Below are 16,483 nucleotides of genomic sequence, written 5' to 3' on the forward strand. Positions count from 1 at the left end.
CATGTGAATGCCTGTTCTCACTTTCAGGTGACATTGTAAACAAGAAGCGGGCAGCATTATCTCCCACAAATGTAAACAAAATTGTTTGTCTTAGCTGACCAAGTAGGAGAGTGAGTGGACTTGTAGGCTCTAAAAAGTTTTACAGTTTGTTTTTAAGTGCAGATGATAATAATAATAAAAAAAAAAATCTACATTTGTAAGTTATACAAGGCACTAGGTGAGACCGGATCTGGAATATGTATGCAATTCTGGTCTCCCATGTTTAAGAAAAAATGAATGCAAACTGGAACAGATGCAGAAAAGGGCCACAAGGATGATCGAAAGAATGGAAAACCTACCTTACGAGAGGGGACTCCAAGAGCTTGACTTATTTAGCCAGGTTCCTCCTGCAAGAGCTGAAGCCCTTAGACCCACCACCCCACTGAGCAGAAGCCACTGGACCCACCACCCCACCGCAGGGCAGAAGCCCCAAGCTCCACCCGAGTCTGATAGGTGGAGAATGGCGGGGTGGGGTGAGGCTCTGTGAGCTGCACTTTACCTTTAGAAGAGCAGCATGCGGCTCGTGAACCACAGTTTGGCCACCCCCATATTAAATGATTGTGATGGTCCCTTCTGACCTTAAAGTCTGTGAGTCTTAGGTAAGAAGAGTGAACCAAGCAAGCAACACCAATTCACTACTTCACAGTATCGCCATCTTAATTCACAAAATGTTTTACATCACTATAGCAACCAATACTGTGGATAAAGTCAGTTCATGTTAAGTTTATTTTCCTCCTCCCCATAAATCATCTCTGCTTCAGGGGGAAGTTTATTTCTTGACCCACCTGCAATTAATCTCTATCCATTCTGATATTAGCAGTAAGAAGCTAACTAGAATTATACAATCCTGTCATTCTGCTCATACCAGATTGGAGAGTGCTGTGTAGGTGGTCCAGAAGCAGCTGCACTTAGGGAGCAGTCAATTCCTCAGTTGAGTGAGGAGTAAGACATAGGAGTACTGTAACACTAGGTTAAATTTAACCTGCAAAGAATATCAAAAACTTCTAAACAGAATTTTATTTACATACCTTCCCGCTGAGGTCTATGAGAGGCCATCGAAAGTCCATCATGAGGTGGTGTGGTGTGATCCAAACTGTTCTCATTACTTGGCATGCAGTCATTATGGGAAAAGTCATTCTATATGGGGAAAGAAAAAATAGGGGGGAAGTTCCTTCAAACAATGTATATTCTCAAAAAACAAAAACCCCATCACCTGAAATTATGCAGGCCAAATTTTGTCAATCTGAGAGGTTGCTGTTAACAGAAAAACACAGCCAAGTAAGCAAGCAATTTATTTTTTCCTACAGCTGCACAGTACATGCTATTGACAAAGACTAAGACTTTAAGAAGTGACTAGTGATAGTGTACTTTAATTTTCCAGGTGGTCAACACGAGATATTTTCAAAGGAACTTTTTGCTTTTTAAATGAAGTGCTGTCTGCATAGCCTCTGAAAGTCAGATTCCTTTAAAGTGTCTCAAGTTAGGCACTGAAGATCACTAGTCTCTTAAAAAAAACTTTGGCAAATGTAATAATTACTGTAAGTGATAGACTACTTAAATCTGCTGCTATGGTTAATGCTAATTTGTTCACTTAATTCTGAACATACTCAAATGCAAGTGTATAAACACCCCCACATACTACTTTGCTATGATTCTGCTACTAAAATATATATACAGCTCAGTTGCCCAAGTCATCCTAAAACTAGGAGATAAAGCACCTGTATGCCTCTGGTAACACAGTAACTAGGGCAAGTGAACTGAACAAAGGGACTATCAAATGTCAAGTATGGCATCTGGAAAGACACTGCAGTGAGTCTGAGATTGGCCATTTCACTGTAGCATAGAAGTTTGAGCATCTGTTGTCATGCACATCACAAGTTAATATATACACGTTTTGTCTTTTCAATTTGTTCTTGGATAAAAGAAGCTTACTGGAATAGAAATACTTCAGAAAAGCTCTGGAAGGGCCATTTGCATGAATTTTTTTTTAAATGTGTTCTTAACTGTACTTGTGCTCCTGGTGGAAGCAACATGTTGACTCCTATCAGGGTAAGCTTTTTACAAAATCCTGAGATAGCTTTCTTCTATTTTGAGATATTGGAAGTGAGGTACCTGGGAATTCAACTCCAGAATACATTTTAAGGGAACCAAAGATGCATTGTGTTAAAGCCCAACATGCTGAACTGATATTAATATTCAGAGTTGCACTCCAATTGCCATTCACACAGGAAAGTCAGAAGAGTGAGTGATCAGCTGTAAGTAGCTTTGAAATGCTGATTATTCACAAGATATTTTTCCCCTACCCCCAAGCCTGGATGCTGCTACCTCTGCACCTTTATCCCTGCAGACTGAATTCCTGCTAAATAGAATTACTTTCCATCTCCAGTTCTGATTTTACACATATCCCCAAAGCCACATGTTTTCAAATGCATAGGATACGGATCACACTCAAAATCTGTTTGACTGGGGCTTTCTTTACAGTTGTCAAAATAAAGACCTCCTAAGGTATGTTACCACCACTTCAGATAAGCAGAGAGCGCAAAGAGTGAAGATCAAATATGGAGATTTGAATGTACAACAGGCAAGGGAAAATAGGTGTGCAGAATCATATGAAATGTTTCCTTCAGCCTTCACCTTTGGTCAGAGGCAGACAATGAAATCTCCCACTACAAATTTCAGAGTTTTATATGCATTATGTATACAAAGAGCAAGATGCTCACCCCTGCCATGGCCTCTTTATGCAGGCAGAAAGGACCACAGTGGTATAAATGAGTATTAAAAACGCTAGAGTCATCCAGAAGAGGATTTGCCCAAAACACAAAGTGGTCTTGTGAGGACCCATTCACGCATATTGCAACAGGAGACATGTCAGGGGTAGGGCAAAAGCAAGGTTCCATGCAGTGCCACGGCCCACAAGAAGACAGGGACAAGCTGCTGTAACTTAGATAGGCCCCCCATGGCGGTCAATAATGTCAAGGGCTGCTAAGCAGTCCAGAATCAGAAAAGCACAAAGGAGGCTTAAAGCCACCATAGACATCCCTCCTCCTGTCTTGCACAGAATGTAAGAGGCCCAGAAACTCAAAGTGTTTTTTTTAAACCAATGCACCCTTGTTGCATTTGGACTGTTTTTGGTGGGCTTCATTAGGCTTTGAGGAACATCTCAGTTTTCAAACTTATGACTTCCCTATTAATAGGAAAAAAATTGTGTCTTCTGAACATTAAAATGCTTTGCACAGATGCTTAATCATTCAGCTGCAATCCTTAGCCCATTCCTCTGGGAAACACCCATTTCAGCCTGCTTAGGTTTATAAAAAAATTCTGAACTCTATCAATATTTGAACTAATTGGCATTTTAACAGCTTTACTATTTGCAATTTTTCTACAATTAGAAGAATTTTGAGACAGACCTCTTCCCTACTCCAGTAAAATGGAGGTGGTTTGTCAAATATGCCATGACATCATTGGATACGATGGACAGCCATACATAACACCAGATCTAACTTTTGATGGAGGTCAAGCTACTTCAACTACAAGCAGAAAGAGGTAATGTGCTAGAATTTGAATTCCTGGTCTCATATTATTCTATCAGATCAGAGAACCGTTAGCCTCCAGACACTAGATTATCAAGTTTTTGTTCACTTTACAGAAACCCACAAAAGCAAGTTATACTATGGATAGGGCCCTACCAAATTTGGTCCATTTTGATCAATTTCACAGCTAGGTTTTTTAATTAGTCAATTTCACGTTTTCAGCTGTTTACATCTGAAATTTCACAGTGTTGTAACCCTGGGGGTCCCAACCCAAAAGGTACCTGGAAAGTGGGTCTGATCTCCTCCCACCCACCCCCCAGCTGTCCTGTCCCTCCCCATCCCAGCAGGGACTCACAGTTAAGAGCAGGGAAATATCCGACCCACCTCCACAAATCTCCTCCAGCTGTAGGAACCTCCGGGGCTGGAGCTTCCTACAGCAGTGGGGAGGCAGGTACTTTGAGGTGGGTCTGATCCTCCCCCCCGCGACAGCAGCTGTGCAGAGGAAGGACAAATCCTCTCCCTCCCTAGCCCAACCGGGACTTGCAGCTAGGAGCCCCCGCACTGGGGTGCTCCCAGCAGCTGGGGGAGATCAGATTTCACAGGGAAGGGCTTATTTCATAGTCCTTCACAGCTGTGAAATTGGTAGGGCAAGAACTATGGATGCAGTTGAACAAGCTATTTGAACTATTTTTAGCATGTGTTTTGGCAGAAGTGGAAGTGCCTTCTTACTGTGATCAAACCAAAGTCCTGGACCCAACTTTCAAAAGCTCAATGCAGCTGCCTGAAAATTACTAACTAGGCCCTGTTTAAGCTATAGCCAAATGCCTTGCCAGATACAAAAAGTAGATACAAAAGTTAGCTCTACCTCATGCAGCAGAATGACACTATATTAACATTTTGGAAGAGCTGTCTAATATGTTGTTTCTTATAATAAAATAGTCTCCCATTACTTTAAAACCATGTGATATATGCCATCATGTGCCAGCAATGCCCCTCTGCCATGTACATTGGCCAAACCGGACAGTCTCTACGCAAAAGAATTAATGGACACAAATCTGACATCAGGAATCAAAATACTCAAAAAACAGTGGGAGAACACTTTAACCTGTCTGGTCATTCAATGACAGACCTGCGGGTGGCTATATTACAACAGAAAAACTTCAAAAACAGACTCCAATGAGAGACTGCTGAGCTGGAATTGATATGCAAACTAGACACAATCAACTCAGGACTGAATAAGGACTGGGAATGGCTGAGCCATTACAAACATTGAATCTATCTCCCCTTGTAAGTATTCTCACACTTACTATCAAACTGTCTGTACTGGGCTATCTTGATTATCACTTCAAAAGTTTTTTCCCCCCCCTCTTACTTAATTGGCCTCTCAGAGTTGGTAAGACAACTCCCACCTGTTTATGCTCTCTGTATGTGTGTGTATATATCTCCTCAATATATGTTCCATTCTATATGCATCTAAAGAAGTGGGCTGTAGTCCACGAAAGCTTATGCTCTAATAAATTTGTTAGTCTCTAAGGTGCCACAAGTACTCCTGTTCTTTTTGCGGATACAGACTAACACGGCTGCTACTCTGAAACCTTTAAAACCATGAGCTTTAGTGAAAAAAATCTATAGCAATTCATTTTAGAAAGCTGGACTTTCTGCGTTTAACAGTGTTTTCTAAAACTGACCTAATAAAAGAGCAGGAACTGGCTTTCTGCTTACATGTCAGACCAAAGATATTCACATTAAAATTTGTGACAAAATATACTACAACATACTCCCTGAATACAGTCTAACCTGACGCATACTTAAGACCTAAATCTGACAGTTTGCTCTCTTCCTCTTGAAGTACAGCTATTTGAAGAATTAGCTTGTATTGTTTTGATTTTTAATGCTTTAACATCTCTTGAATAGAAGAGAGATGTGGAGCTGAAAGCTTGTTTAAAAAACAATTCACTGCAGCATAGGAAAGAGGATGGGAGTTAAAGATTGGGGAAAGGTAACACAGGAGATAGGGAACTCATAGGTGGTCACCACCACAGCTCTTAGCTTATCCTTTACAAGCTCCAGTCTCTGCTGATAGCATAAAAGGACTTAAGACCCTGTACACAACTAGGGCTATACTACAGGAAAACCAGACCCTAAAGGGACAGGAGATACTCATGTCAGGGTAGAGGTACTGTCCAACTATGCCCTCATTGAAAACACCTGGTCTCTATCTGAGCCAGTATGAAAGAAACTGAGGCCATGTCTACACTTACCAGGGATCAATGCTGCTGTGATCAATGCAGCAGGGGGTCAATTTAGCTATAGTGAAGACCTGCTAAATCAACTGCAGAGTGCGCTCTCTGGTCGATTTCAGTACTCCACCGGAACAAGAAAATTAAGGTAAGTCAACGGGAGAGCATCTCCTGTCGACACAGTGTGATGTAGACACTGCAGTAAGTCGACCTAAGCTATGTTGACTTCAGCTACATTATTCACATAGCTGGAATAGCGTGATTTAGGTCGACTTACTGCAGTAGTGTAGACAAGGCTGTGACAGGTTAGATCACAGAACCCCCCCTTGGGAGCTGCCACCTAATGTGCCAAGACTACCTCTGCTCCTGTTTTCCCTGCCAGCTCAGGACTCCAGCACCCTGTCTTTACTGAGCCAGACACTCCCGTCTGCTCCAGCAAAGACCCAGGGTCTGAATTACTTGCACCAAAGCTGCAGGTTTACCTGAAAACAGCTCACAGAAGTGTGCTTGTCTTTAGCACTCAGATGCCCAACTCCCAATGGGGTCTAAACCCAAATAAATCCGTTTTACCCTGTATAAAGCTTAAGCAGGGTAAATGCATAAATTGTTCACCCTCTATAACACTGATAGAGAGATATGCACAGTTGTTTGCTCCCCCAGGTATTAATACATACTCTGAATTAATTAATAAGTAAAAAGTGATTTTATTAAATACAGAAGGTAGGATTTAAGTGGTTCCAAGTAGTAACAGACAGAACAAAGTAAGTCACCAAGCAAAATAAAATAAAATGTGCAAATCTAGGTCTAATCAAACTGAATACAGATAATCTCCCCCTCAGAGATGCTTTAGTAAGTTTTTTCCTCAGACTGGACACCTTCCAGGCCTGGGCACAGTTCTTTCACCTGGTACAGTTCTTGTTCCAGCTCAAGTGGTAGCTAGGGGATTCATGATGGCTCCTCTCCCCCCTTGTTCTCCTCCACCCCTTTATATATCTTTTGCATAAGGCAGGAACCTTTTGTCCCTCTGGGTTCCCACCCACTGGAAAAGCACCAGTTAAAAATGGATTCCAGTTCAAGTAACATGATCACATGTCACTGCAAGACTTCGTTACCCACTTGCCAGCACACACATATGCAGGAAGACTCACAGGTAAAAAACAGCCATCTGCAGACAAAGGTCCTGGTTAATGGGAGTAATCAAGATTCCAAACCACCATTAATGGCTCACACTCTGCATAATTACAATAGGCCCTCAGAGTTATATTTCATATTTCTAGTTTCAGATACAAGAGTGGTACATTTATACAAATAGGATGATCACACTCCGTAGAAAAGCTTTGTAATGATACCTTACAAGACACCTTTTGCATGAAGCATATCCCGGTTACATTATATTCACTAATTATCATATTTTTATAAAACCATATAGACTGCACAACGTCACAAAGGCCTTAGTGTATCTGACAATGGTTTAGTTATGGGAACTCCATAGCTGCAAAGGTCTGAGATATGGCCAGTCTACCACTGCTCTATGAAACCTTTTCTGCTGTCATTCAGTGGAGCCCCATACTGTCTACAAGAACTTTTTTTAAACACAAGTACTCGTATTAGCTTACCAGTGTTTTGGAAGTAATACCAATTTTGTGGAGGGGAAAGGCTACATAGACTAATGAGAACAGATTTAAATTTTATTAGAGAATATTTAAAAATAAACACGGTACAAACGATTCAAGGAGTCAGTTGTCAGTTATTGGGGGGATCATACAGAGTATGGGGGGATGTTTGGTATATTGGGGTTGACAGCACACATAGTAAATACGAACTGTAGAGTCCCCAATTGGGGGGGGAGGGCGGTGGGCGAAATAAAGACAGTTAATAATCAGTGAGGGTCAATCATTCACACATGGGGCACAAATAGTCATGGGCACAAGTAGGTGGGTTGGATGGTGGAGATGGGGCGACCCTCACGGGGTGGGATCCAGGGGAAAGAAGCCCTGCAGGGTGGGGGGGGTTGATAGGTCCCATCCCCCTTGCGGGCGGGTGAGGTCTCCCCGGCTCACTCCTTGGTATTGACGGTGGCCGGTGAGGTTGGGTGGGTTCAGGGCTCAAGAGATGAGGCCCATTGGGGGGTGGGGGGTAGATAGGCCACTTCCCTCTTGCCGGTGGGCAGGGTCCCCTTGGCACACACTCGTTATCGGCGGTGGTCGATGGGGTTGGGTGGGTTCAGGGCTGGGGCGAGGGGGAAGTATGGGTCCCCTCCCCCTTCCAAGTGGGCAAGGTCTCCCTGGAAGCGGTCGGTGGGGCTGGGTGGGAAGGGGCCCAGGGGGTAGGGTCTCCGACCCCTTGTCGGTGGGCGAGGACTCGCTGGCTCGCCCTTGGTATTGGCGGCGGCCAGTGAGGTTGGTGGGCGGATTCGGGGTTCAGGCCCAGTGGGGGGCGGGGGGGTGGTAGGTCCCTTGTGGGTGGGCGAGGTCTCCCTGGCTCGCTCATCTACACTAGTCACTTACCCAATCTCTTTGTATTCCATTTTCATTCCTTACCCCTTGTTGAAACAGAGCAACTCGAGCCAGACTGCTCAACTTCTTTACTGTCTACTTGGTTTTTTAATCACCACACACTCAACACTACTCTAGTTAGATGACATCTTAGTAAATCGCTTTGTTTCCTGACAGGTACCACATTCAATTTAGTACTGACCTATCTCCCCCCTCCCCCCCCGGTCTACCTCCCCGAGACCATTAGCTCCTTCGTAGAGCCTGAGGACTTATCCAGAAGCAGTGCTCTTTTCCAGAAGCACATGGGTCAGGGTCACCATGAAAGAGTGATGGTGTTGTGCACTCCAGTATGTAAGAAACTGGATCAGGCAAAAAAAAAAAAAAATACTAGGTTGCCTGAAATGTAAAGTCAATAGACTACACAAAAACATTTAAAAAAAAAATGAGTGTCAGTAGCACATGGACCTTTCTAGTCTTCCAATTTAAACCTGCTTCAGAAGATATACGAGTGATAAGTACCTAAGTAGGTGCGTCTGGCAGTATATATCAACTGTATGTGCAGCATGGTGGCAACTGGGTTGTTTATTTTTTACTCTCTCAAAACAAAAACCCCTTAGATTCTAAGACAATTAAGCAACAGTATCTTGCTTTCTTATAAGTCACTGAAGATTAGCCACAGAAATGGTGTTGTGTTTTGCCATAACTTGTTGAGCAAAATAATCTGTAAATAGAAACCATTCATTCATTTGTTTACAAGTTGACTTACAGGAATTTTCTGAAAGTGGTTCCTTAAGCCAGCTAATCATAGCACCTATCAGAGTTCTATTTAACTAAACAATTTTTGTTCTAGTACTTTCATTAATCAATCCTGATTAAATATTTGGGAATCTAGACTAAACCCTGCTTACTATATATGCTAGTTAGAATTATTTCAGATCACGTCAAGGTGCTGAAATGGTTGATTTAGGTCCTGAAAAAACATTGTTTAAGAGGAATAGGTCAATTTGCTAAAATTAATTTGATTCATTTTAAGTTCCATTAAATAAACCCAATGTTGTGTTACTCAATTTGATGTACGATAGTGATAGCAACAGGTGTTTTTGTAGAATGGTATGTAAAGTATGGAGTTTGTGGTCTATATCGTAAAAATAGATGAATGCACAATTTTTTGGATAGATTATGGGCATTAATACACATTCAGAGTTGAGATTCCACACAACACTAACTGAATTTTTGACAAGCTATTTTTTGCAATTAAAACATTCAAATAATCCATTATTTGCAGCTTCTTAAATGAATGCATATAAAGTAATTTTTAGTAGCTGAAGAAAACATTCATTTTTGACTATGAATTACAGCACCCTGAAAACCCAATTAACCTGTTGTATTAAATGCAGTATACATAAAATACAGTCCTTGCCCCAAAGAGCTTACAGTCTAACCAGGCAAGAAAAAGGAAGTATTATTTCCCTTTTGCAGGTAGGGAACCATGGCAGAGATTAAATGATTTGCCCCATGTCACAGAACCTGTTGCAGAGCCTGGCCTGAACTCAGATTTCTCAAGTCCCCCTCATAAATCCAGCCTGTGTGTTTATTTATCTCAAGTTTGTTCAACAGCCTCAATACCCTGTGAATCCAGGGAGAAGCAGTTTCAACTGCTCCAACTCTCTGGGTCTCCAAAGCAGCACGTCAGGAAAGAGAATGATTAAAGGAATAGCTGCCCTGTATCTCTTTTCTCATGGAGACACACCATACCTACCTCTTCATCAAACTATAGCTTGAGGTTGTCAATAGACGGACCACAGGCCAAATCCCGAGCACCAGATGCTTTTGAAAAGGACCTCAAAAATCTTTGTATTTACTTATTGTTTTTCTCCCCCTTCTCCTCTAGAGTCTGGACGTTGACTATACCTTGACCAAGAAATTTGGGTCTTTACAAAAAATAATTGTATCCCTGCTATAGCAACAGACACGAACTGCAAAGAATCAAAATAAGAGCAAATTCACACTGGTTCTTTTCCAGACTTTCAAGTCCACAGACTAGGCCTGTGGAATTCAAATGCCATAAGGCAGACAATATTAAGCTTGAATCCTCAGACGGCAAATACATTCCAAGCAATTCCAAAAATAACTGCCATGCTTACCAGCTTTATAAGAGGCTGCTCTCAACAAGAACAAGTTTTCAGACAAAGTTTGTCAAATACAATATGCCAACAAAATGAAAACCTCAACTTTGTAAGGTCTCAGTTGGAAGGAGACCAAAATGCAAGAGAGTTAAACAGGTTTTCTGAGGAAGTAGCAGGAAAAGGGATCAAAATTGAGATTAATAAAAGCTGATTATAACCTTAACTATGAAATTACTACTGTACTCATCTTGTATGTTTATGCTTGCAGTGTTACAGGTTGACCCACATTACGTGCATTTATATTTAGTGAACTGCTCTGCCTTTTAATGAAACTTGCATATACATTCTTTCCTCATTGGTCTGCAGTAGGTTTCATTTTTTCTTTTTTTTTTTTTTTTGAGAGAGAGAGAGAGAGAGAGAGAGAGAGAGAGAGAGATGGGGAGTGTTATGTAACGCCTCGCTCAAATGTGATTGTAAGATCTGTAACTTGTATCACTAAGTTCTGCAACCTTTTTGCAGACTTTGTAACTTCAGTTATTGTTAGCATAGCCTTTTAAGTTTTGTAATCTTTGCAAGCTCTGTAACCTTTTCAAGTTACCACTTGTATGAACTTCCAAGCTTTGTAATATCCCATCCCTCAGAGAGAGTGTGAACGAGGGAGTGTATGTGGGACTGGCCAGAGAGGAGCTGCAAGGAGAAAAGAGCCAGGTATGTCTGATATAATCTGCCCTGAGAAGGCAATCACAAAGTGCTGCAAAGAGAAGAAGAACATGGTATGCATGAAATGAACTGGACTGGGAATGCTTCTTGGTGATGGACACAGAAGGAAAACTCAGTGTACACGACAGGAGCTGCCCAGTTCCAGAAAAAGGAAGCAGCCATGCACACAAACAGTTGCTGCTCCTTGACCTGCTCAGCAGCCTGGATTTGTGACTGCAGGCGGACACATCAGATCTCCCCCGCTTCGGCTTCTTGACCTCCATGCTGTCTCCAGTAACTCTCCATCTGTGTAAGTGTGTGGGTGCATGAGGGTATGAATGCGGTGAATGTGTGCGTGTATGAATAAGCTCCATCTCTTTTCTATCAGACCCAACAGCGGCATCGTAATAAAACTAATACAAGGGTGACCCTGGGTTGGTTTTTAGGGGAACAGAGGCAACAGGGAGGGAAACTAAAGAAATCAGATTAAGTGAAATTGCATGCCCGCATCAAAGTATCAGGCTAAATGACCAATTATAGAAGAAATATGCTGTTATGACAGACAGTTGTCAATCAATAGCTTATTTCAGAACAAGAGGACAGCTTTTCCAGACTACTTGTTTATTGGTGCAATAAACAAATAAATTAAGTCAATCGACAGAATAGGTGTAAACCCACTGTAGAACTACCTTGAAGTTTTCTATCATGACCAATGGTGGTAATGTTTTCAAGATGTTTTTCTAGAGTAATCAGGAATCTGTAAATGCTTTGTTTTATTTGCATTATAAGGGAAAAGACTATTCAGCGGTCAGGGCACTAGTCTAGAACTAAGATCTCTCCAAGTCCAATTACCTGCTCCTGCAGCAACTGTGTGTGTGACTTTGGGAAAGCCACTTAGCCTCTGTGCCTCATTTTCTCATCTGTAAAATGGAGATAACACTTGCCTGTCTCACAGGGGTGTTGTGAGAATAAATACACTGAAGACTGAAGCACTTGGAGATCACTGACAAAAAGCACTATAAGAGAAATATTTTTATTAAAAAAGTGTTTTTGACTGAACTGCCTTCACTTCTTATACTAATTTATTCAAAACCTGAGAAGTCAAGTGTAAGGAAGAGAAAGTTGATGAGCTAGTCTCATCTCAAGCTAGAAATGTAAGTCAAGAAATGTGATGACTGATCTATCTTGTTCTAGAAAACTGGTTGATACAGTACATGTATATGATAAGTTCTCACTACCATTTGTCCTATTGTTTGCCAGTAAAACTGATTTTATTACAAGATTAACATATAGGAGGTTTTAATAATTTTACTTTTGGCTTCTAGTAAGACAGGCTTACAGGGATAATGATGGTATATTTGAAAATATATTCATTTTTTAAAAACTTGGTTCAGCTACTCACCTCAGTTTTATCTATGGCAGTGAGTTCTATGGGCCAATTTTGCAGTGCAAAGTTATCCCTTACCTTTTTACATTTGTCACTGAAGAAAGCAAGGTATAAGAAGGTACAAGAACCTACATAAAGAACAGAATGAGCAACAAAGTACTTTCATTCTACTGCATGTCAAAGATACTTCTCAAAGCAAGAACCTCAGTAATACTGATGTTTGACAAGCATATCTACTTTGTATATTTTGACATGTGATGCTGACAATGTGTGTGTTAATAGTAACAAAGCTTTAACTGTTTGAATGTCAATATCTACAGTCATTACATAATTGTCTGACCACCCATAATTTCCTGCAATTGTGAAAATATAAAATATTATAAAAAAATGCTTTCAAGTAAGTGTTGATATTATCCCTCAAAACCATACAAAAATAAAAATTAATATAAGGTTTCATTTCAAAATCTGTTATCTATTAGGACAACAACATTTGATTCTTTTTTGGCCACTGAATGATTGTTATTCTAGTCCTTGGGGGCTGGCCGTGGGTCGTCCCTGTCTGTATTTCTATGCTTAGATATTGCTGGTGATTTAGATACCAGTGAGCATGAGTCAGGTTAGGAGAGGCTCTCCTGCAGCCTGCTACGCTTACGGGCTCTGCCCACACGGAGATGATCGAGCGAGACAATCTTACAGCGGGTGGGACAAGGCGCTTGGGAGACAAAGGGAACAGACCCTGTTGCGCTTGCTGTACGCCCGATAGCTGGAGACTCCCCGCCTCCGGGAGGGATCAGAGCTTTAGACGCAGTCTCTGCTGCACGGCTGCTCCCCTCCAGGCCACCGGGGCACGATGGTGACACGCGGGACTCAGGGGAGAGGCCGGCGACAAAGGAGCGCCGAGCTGTGGGCTGCTGAGAGAAATCTCTGCCCGCCCCCCTCCCCACCAGCTCGTCTATGACGCAGGCCCCGGAGTGGGCGGGGCAGGTTCTCGGCTTTACGCCCGCGAACTCCCCTTAGAGCTTGTCCTCACCCCGAAAAACCGACCTGCACGCGCCGACACTGCGCCCTCCTATTGGCTGGCCGCGTGCTCCAATCCCAACGGCCGGCTCCCTCTGCCGCAACGTTCTCACTGTTCCCTCCTACATCCCCGCAGGGCGCAAACGGCAAGCGCGAGAGGCCTGGCCCCCACCAGAATCAACCAGACCCGTCTCGCTCGTTATGTAATGAATGGAGACTCCGCCCACAGGGCAGGCCCGAAATCACGTGACAGGGAGTGTCAGTTCCGCGGCCGCCATTTTGAATCGGGGCGGGAAGCCACAGTGACTGTTAGTCACCGATTTACTCTGCGCCCCCCCGCCGGCGACAGGGCAGCGCGAGCCTCCTCCACAGACACACGGAGCGGGGGGCAAAAGGGTGTCCCCACCACATACAGGAGAAGGAACCATTTTCCCCATGTCACGTCCCTCCCCAGAGCTAGAAGGTCCTTCCCTGCCTTAGAGGCGGCCACCCTCCCCCAGAGGCCTGGCCTCTGTAGGGCAGCCGGGTGGTGAAGATCGGGCTCCTCCCAGCACCCCTCCTCAGACAGACAGCAGCGGCCCTGTTCCTTGGCAGGTCCTCCCATTGTGTGGCAACCGAAACGTCTACACTTTCCCGCTCTGGTACTACTAGCCTCCCCGCCACAGAGACGTCTGCCCTGGTAGTCATGGGGGAACTAGTTTTAGTTAGTTTAATTAGTTTTGGATGGGCCGTGGTTGTAGCTTTCCACTACTAGGAGAAAAGATCAGAGGCAAAACACCTGCCACTGGGGCTCCCACGTGTAACTGACAAGCTGAATGACTGCAGCAGTGGAACTAATTGGCAGGAACTAACTCTCTAGAAACTCCCTGCAGAAACTACTGGAAACGCTACCCTCTGGAGCTTATAAAAATCAAGCATGCACATGCTCCCTTACATTTTCACTAATTAGCACCTCACCTACTAGAAGAGGTGCATAGACAAACCTATGACTCCCTTGTGAGATAGGAAGGGTATTTACCTCCCATTTGTAAATTGGGACCTACAGGTCAAGTTACTTGCTCAAGGCCACACAGCAATCAATGGTGGATCCATGTCTCCAATCACACTACTTCCCCTGGTTTAATTGCAAGCTATTTGATTGGGAACTGACAGCATTTTTAGGCAAGGTCCATCCATCCACTTTTCCCAGACAGCCAATCCTAGGAAGTGCTCTGTAGTATTTATGATTATTATAAAAATTGGGAGGGGGGAAAAGGTGATGCACAACTTCAGTTCTGTGTAGGCTAAAGAATGTGACCTGTAGGATGAGCCAAGTTGATTTGGCTATCACTGCATTCTAGGTAGCATGGTTTATATGAATAGACTATGCAAACAAAGTGGGGGCTCTTTAACTATAGCTTTTAAGCTAAACAGTTATACAGAATAGCCTCCATGGAAACACTCCACAAAGGGACTTGAACATTACAGTGCTGAGCATCACAGCATCTAAGGCCCCAAGAAAATCAAGGGAACACCTTGATCCACAAAGCCAAGTTAGGTGCCTAGGTCCCTAATACAATGAATTGTCTCTCTCTGGCCTAACAAAGAATCTACTATGGATAAATACTTGAATATTAAACAGAGCACACAAGTCGAGAGTGACTACATCAGTGGTTAGGGCATCCACCTCAGAGATGGGAGACTCAGGGTCCAGTCCCCATGCTCCAATTGCTCGTTTTTTATCCACTGTGGAACTGCTTCAACATGAGGAAGACTGAGGGACCCCCACAACTATCCCAAAGCTCAGTGGTGGGAGTACTCAGAGGTCCCTGTTCAAATACTCTCTCCCCCTGCAATAGAGGGGGGAATTGAATCTGGGTCTCCCACATCTCAGCTGAGTGCTCTAACCACTGAACTAAGAGTATAAAGGTGGGCATCACCTTCTCCAGTGGCCACATTTTGAATGGGACCCAATCTGCTAGGCAGCCTCAAGCATGCCTACTAGATCAAGTCGCACAAACCACTCAGGCCAGCAAACACCCCTATCTTTCCCAGGTTTGTGAATCACTCTGGGGCATAGGCTGGGAGACAGGCATCTGGACATTCGGGGAGCACGGGAGGGGACAGCATGAATGCCCAAAGGCAGAAACATAAGCACGTACATGGTTTGCCAGGAGTTTTGTAGATGTGGAGCCGATACTGGAACTTGGGCACCCTAGTCTAGGGTTTAGGTGCCTAGGCACTGTTGTGGACTTGGGCCCTTGTCAATAAGAATCTTAACTTAATGCTCTGGTTAAGCCTCTAGTGCCATCTGTGGCACATCACCTAGTCTATATAATAACTGTTTACTATCTTCTAATTTCAATTGGGAAAAGTATATGTCTACTTACCAGCATTTCACACCCAACAGAAAGAGTGGCCAGCTAACTTACCATAATCCTCTCCCCCCACATAGTCAATCCTGGCAGGTCTTTGTTATAGACAGATTTTGACAAATTAATTTGTATCAAGGAAGACAAACCTCATCTTCCCTACTTTATTTTACGGCTTACGTGAATTCATCATTAAGATTTCAGCATCAGAACATCCACTCTCTGCTGCTGACCTGCCAACTGAATAATTTAAAGCCAGAGTTGAGTGTTTACTTAAGATGTATGAAATCTTAAAAATTGATGCCCGTCTGGTCCTTAAATATCCCAAGACACATTGCATAAGAGTTAGTTGGCCTTGGTGTCCTGCTTATTTATTCTCTTTTGTTCAGCATGCCATGAAAGTTTTTTGTCTGACTGCTGCCTTCCTATCCCATCCCAGAGATATCGACGGTGTTGTAGGTAGTCATGAAACACTTCAATATTTCATTACTCCTACAGTGAAAAACCCAACATAAGATCATTTCTACACATGGAACATTTGCAAAGATACGCTACCCACACCCTTTGTTCCTCTTAAGCCAGGAGCCATCTGGATACCA

At 43.1% G+C, this 16,483-nt stretch overlaps 1 protein-coding gene across 1 annotated transcript in view; it reads right to left on the minus strand.

The window, feature by feature from the left end:
- ZCCHC2 (zinc finger CCHC-type containing 2) overlaps positions 1 to 16,483 on the minus strand; it is a 76,663-nt gene that overhangs the window by 57,912 nt on the left and 2,268 nt on the right. Inside the window, exon 2 of the mRNA XM_054017503.1 lies at positions 1,068 to 1,176. Within this exon, the coding sequence (XP_053873478.1) occupies positions 1,068 to 1,176 (109 nt within the window). The remainder of the gene's footprint in view (positions 1 to 1,067; positions 1,177 to 16,483) is intronic.

This window comes from Malaclemys terrapin, chromosome 2 (genome assembly GCF_027887155.1).
Source record: "Malaclemys terrapin pileata isolate rMalTer1 chromosome 2, rMalTer1.hap1, whole genome shotgun sequence".
In the NCBI taxonomy this organism is placed as follows: Eukaryota; Metazoa; Chordata; order Testudines; family Emydidae; genus Malaclemys; species Malaclemys terrapin.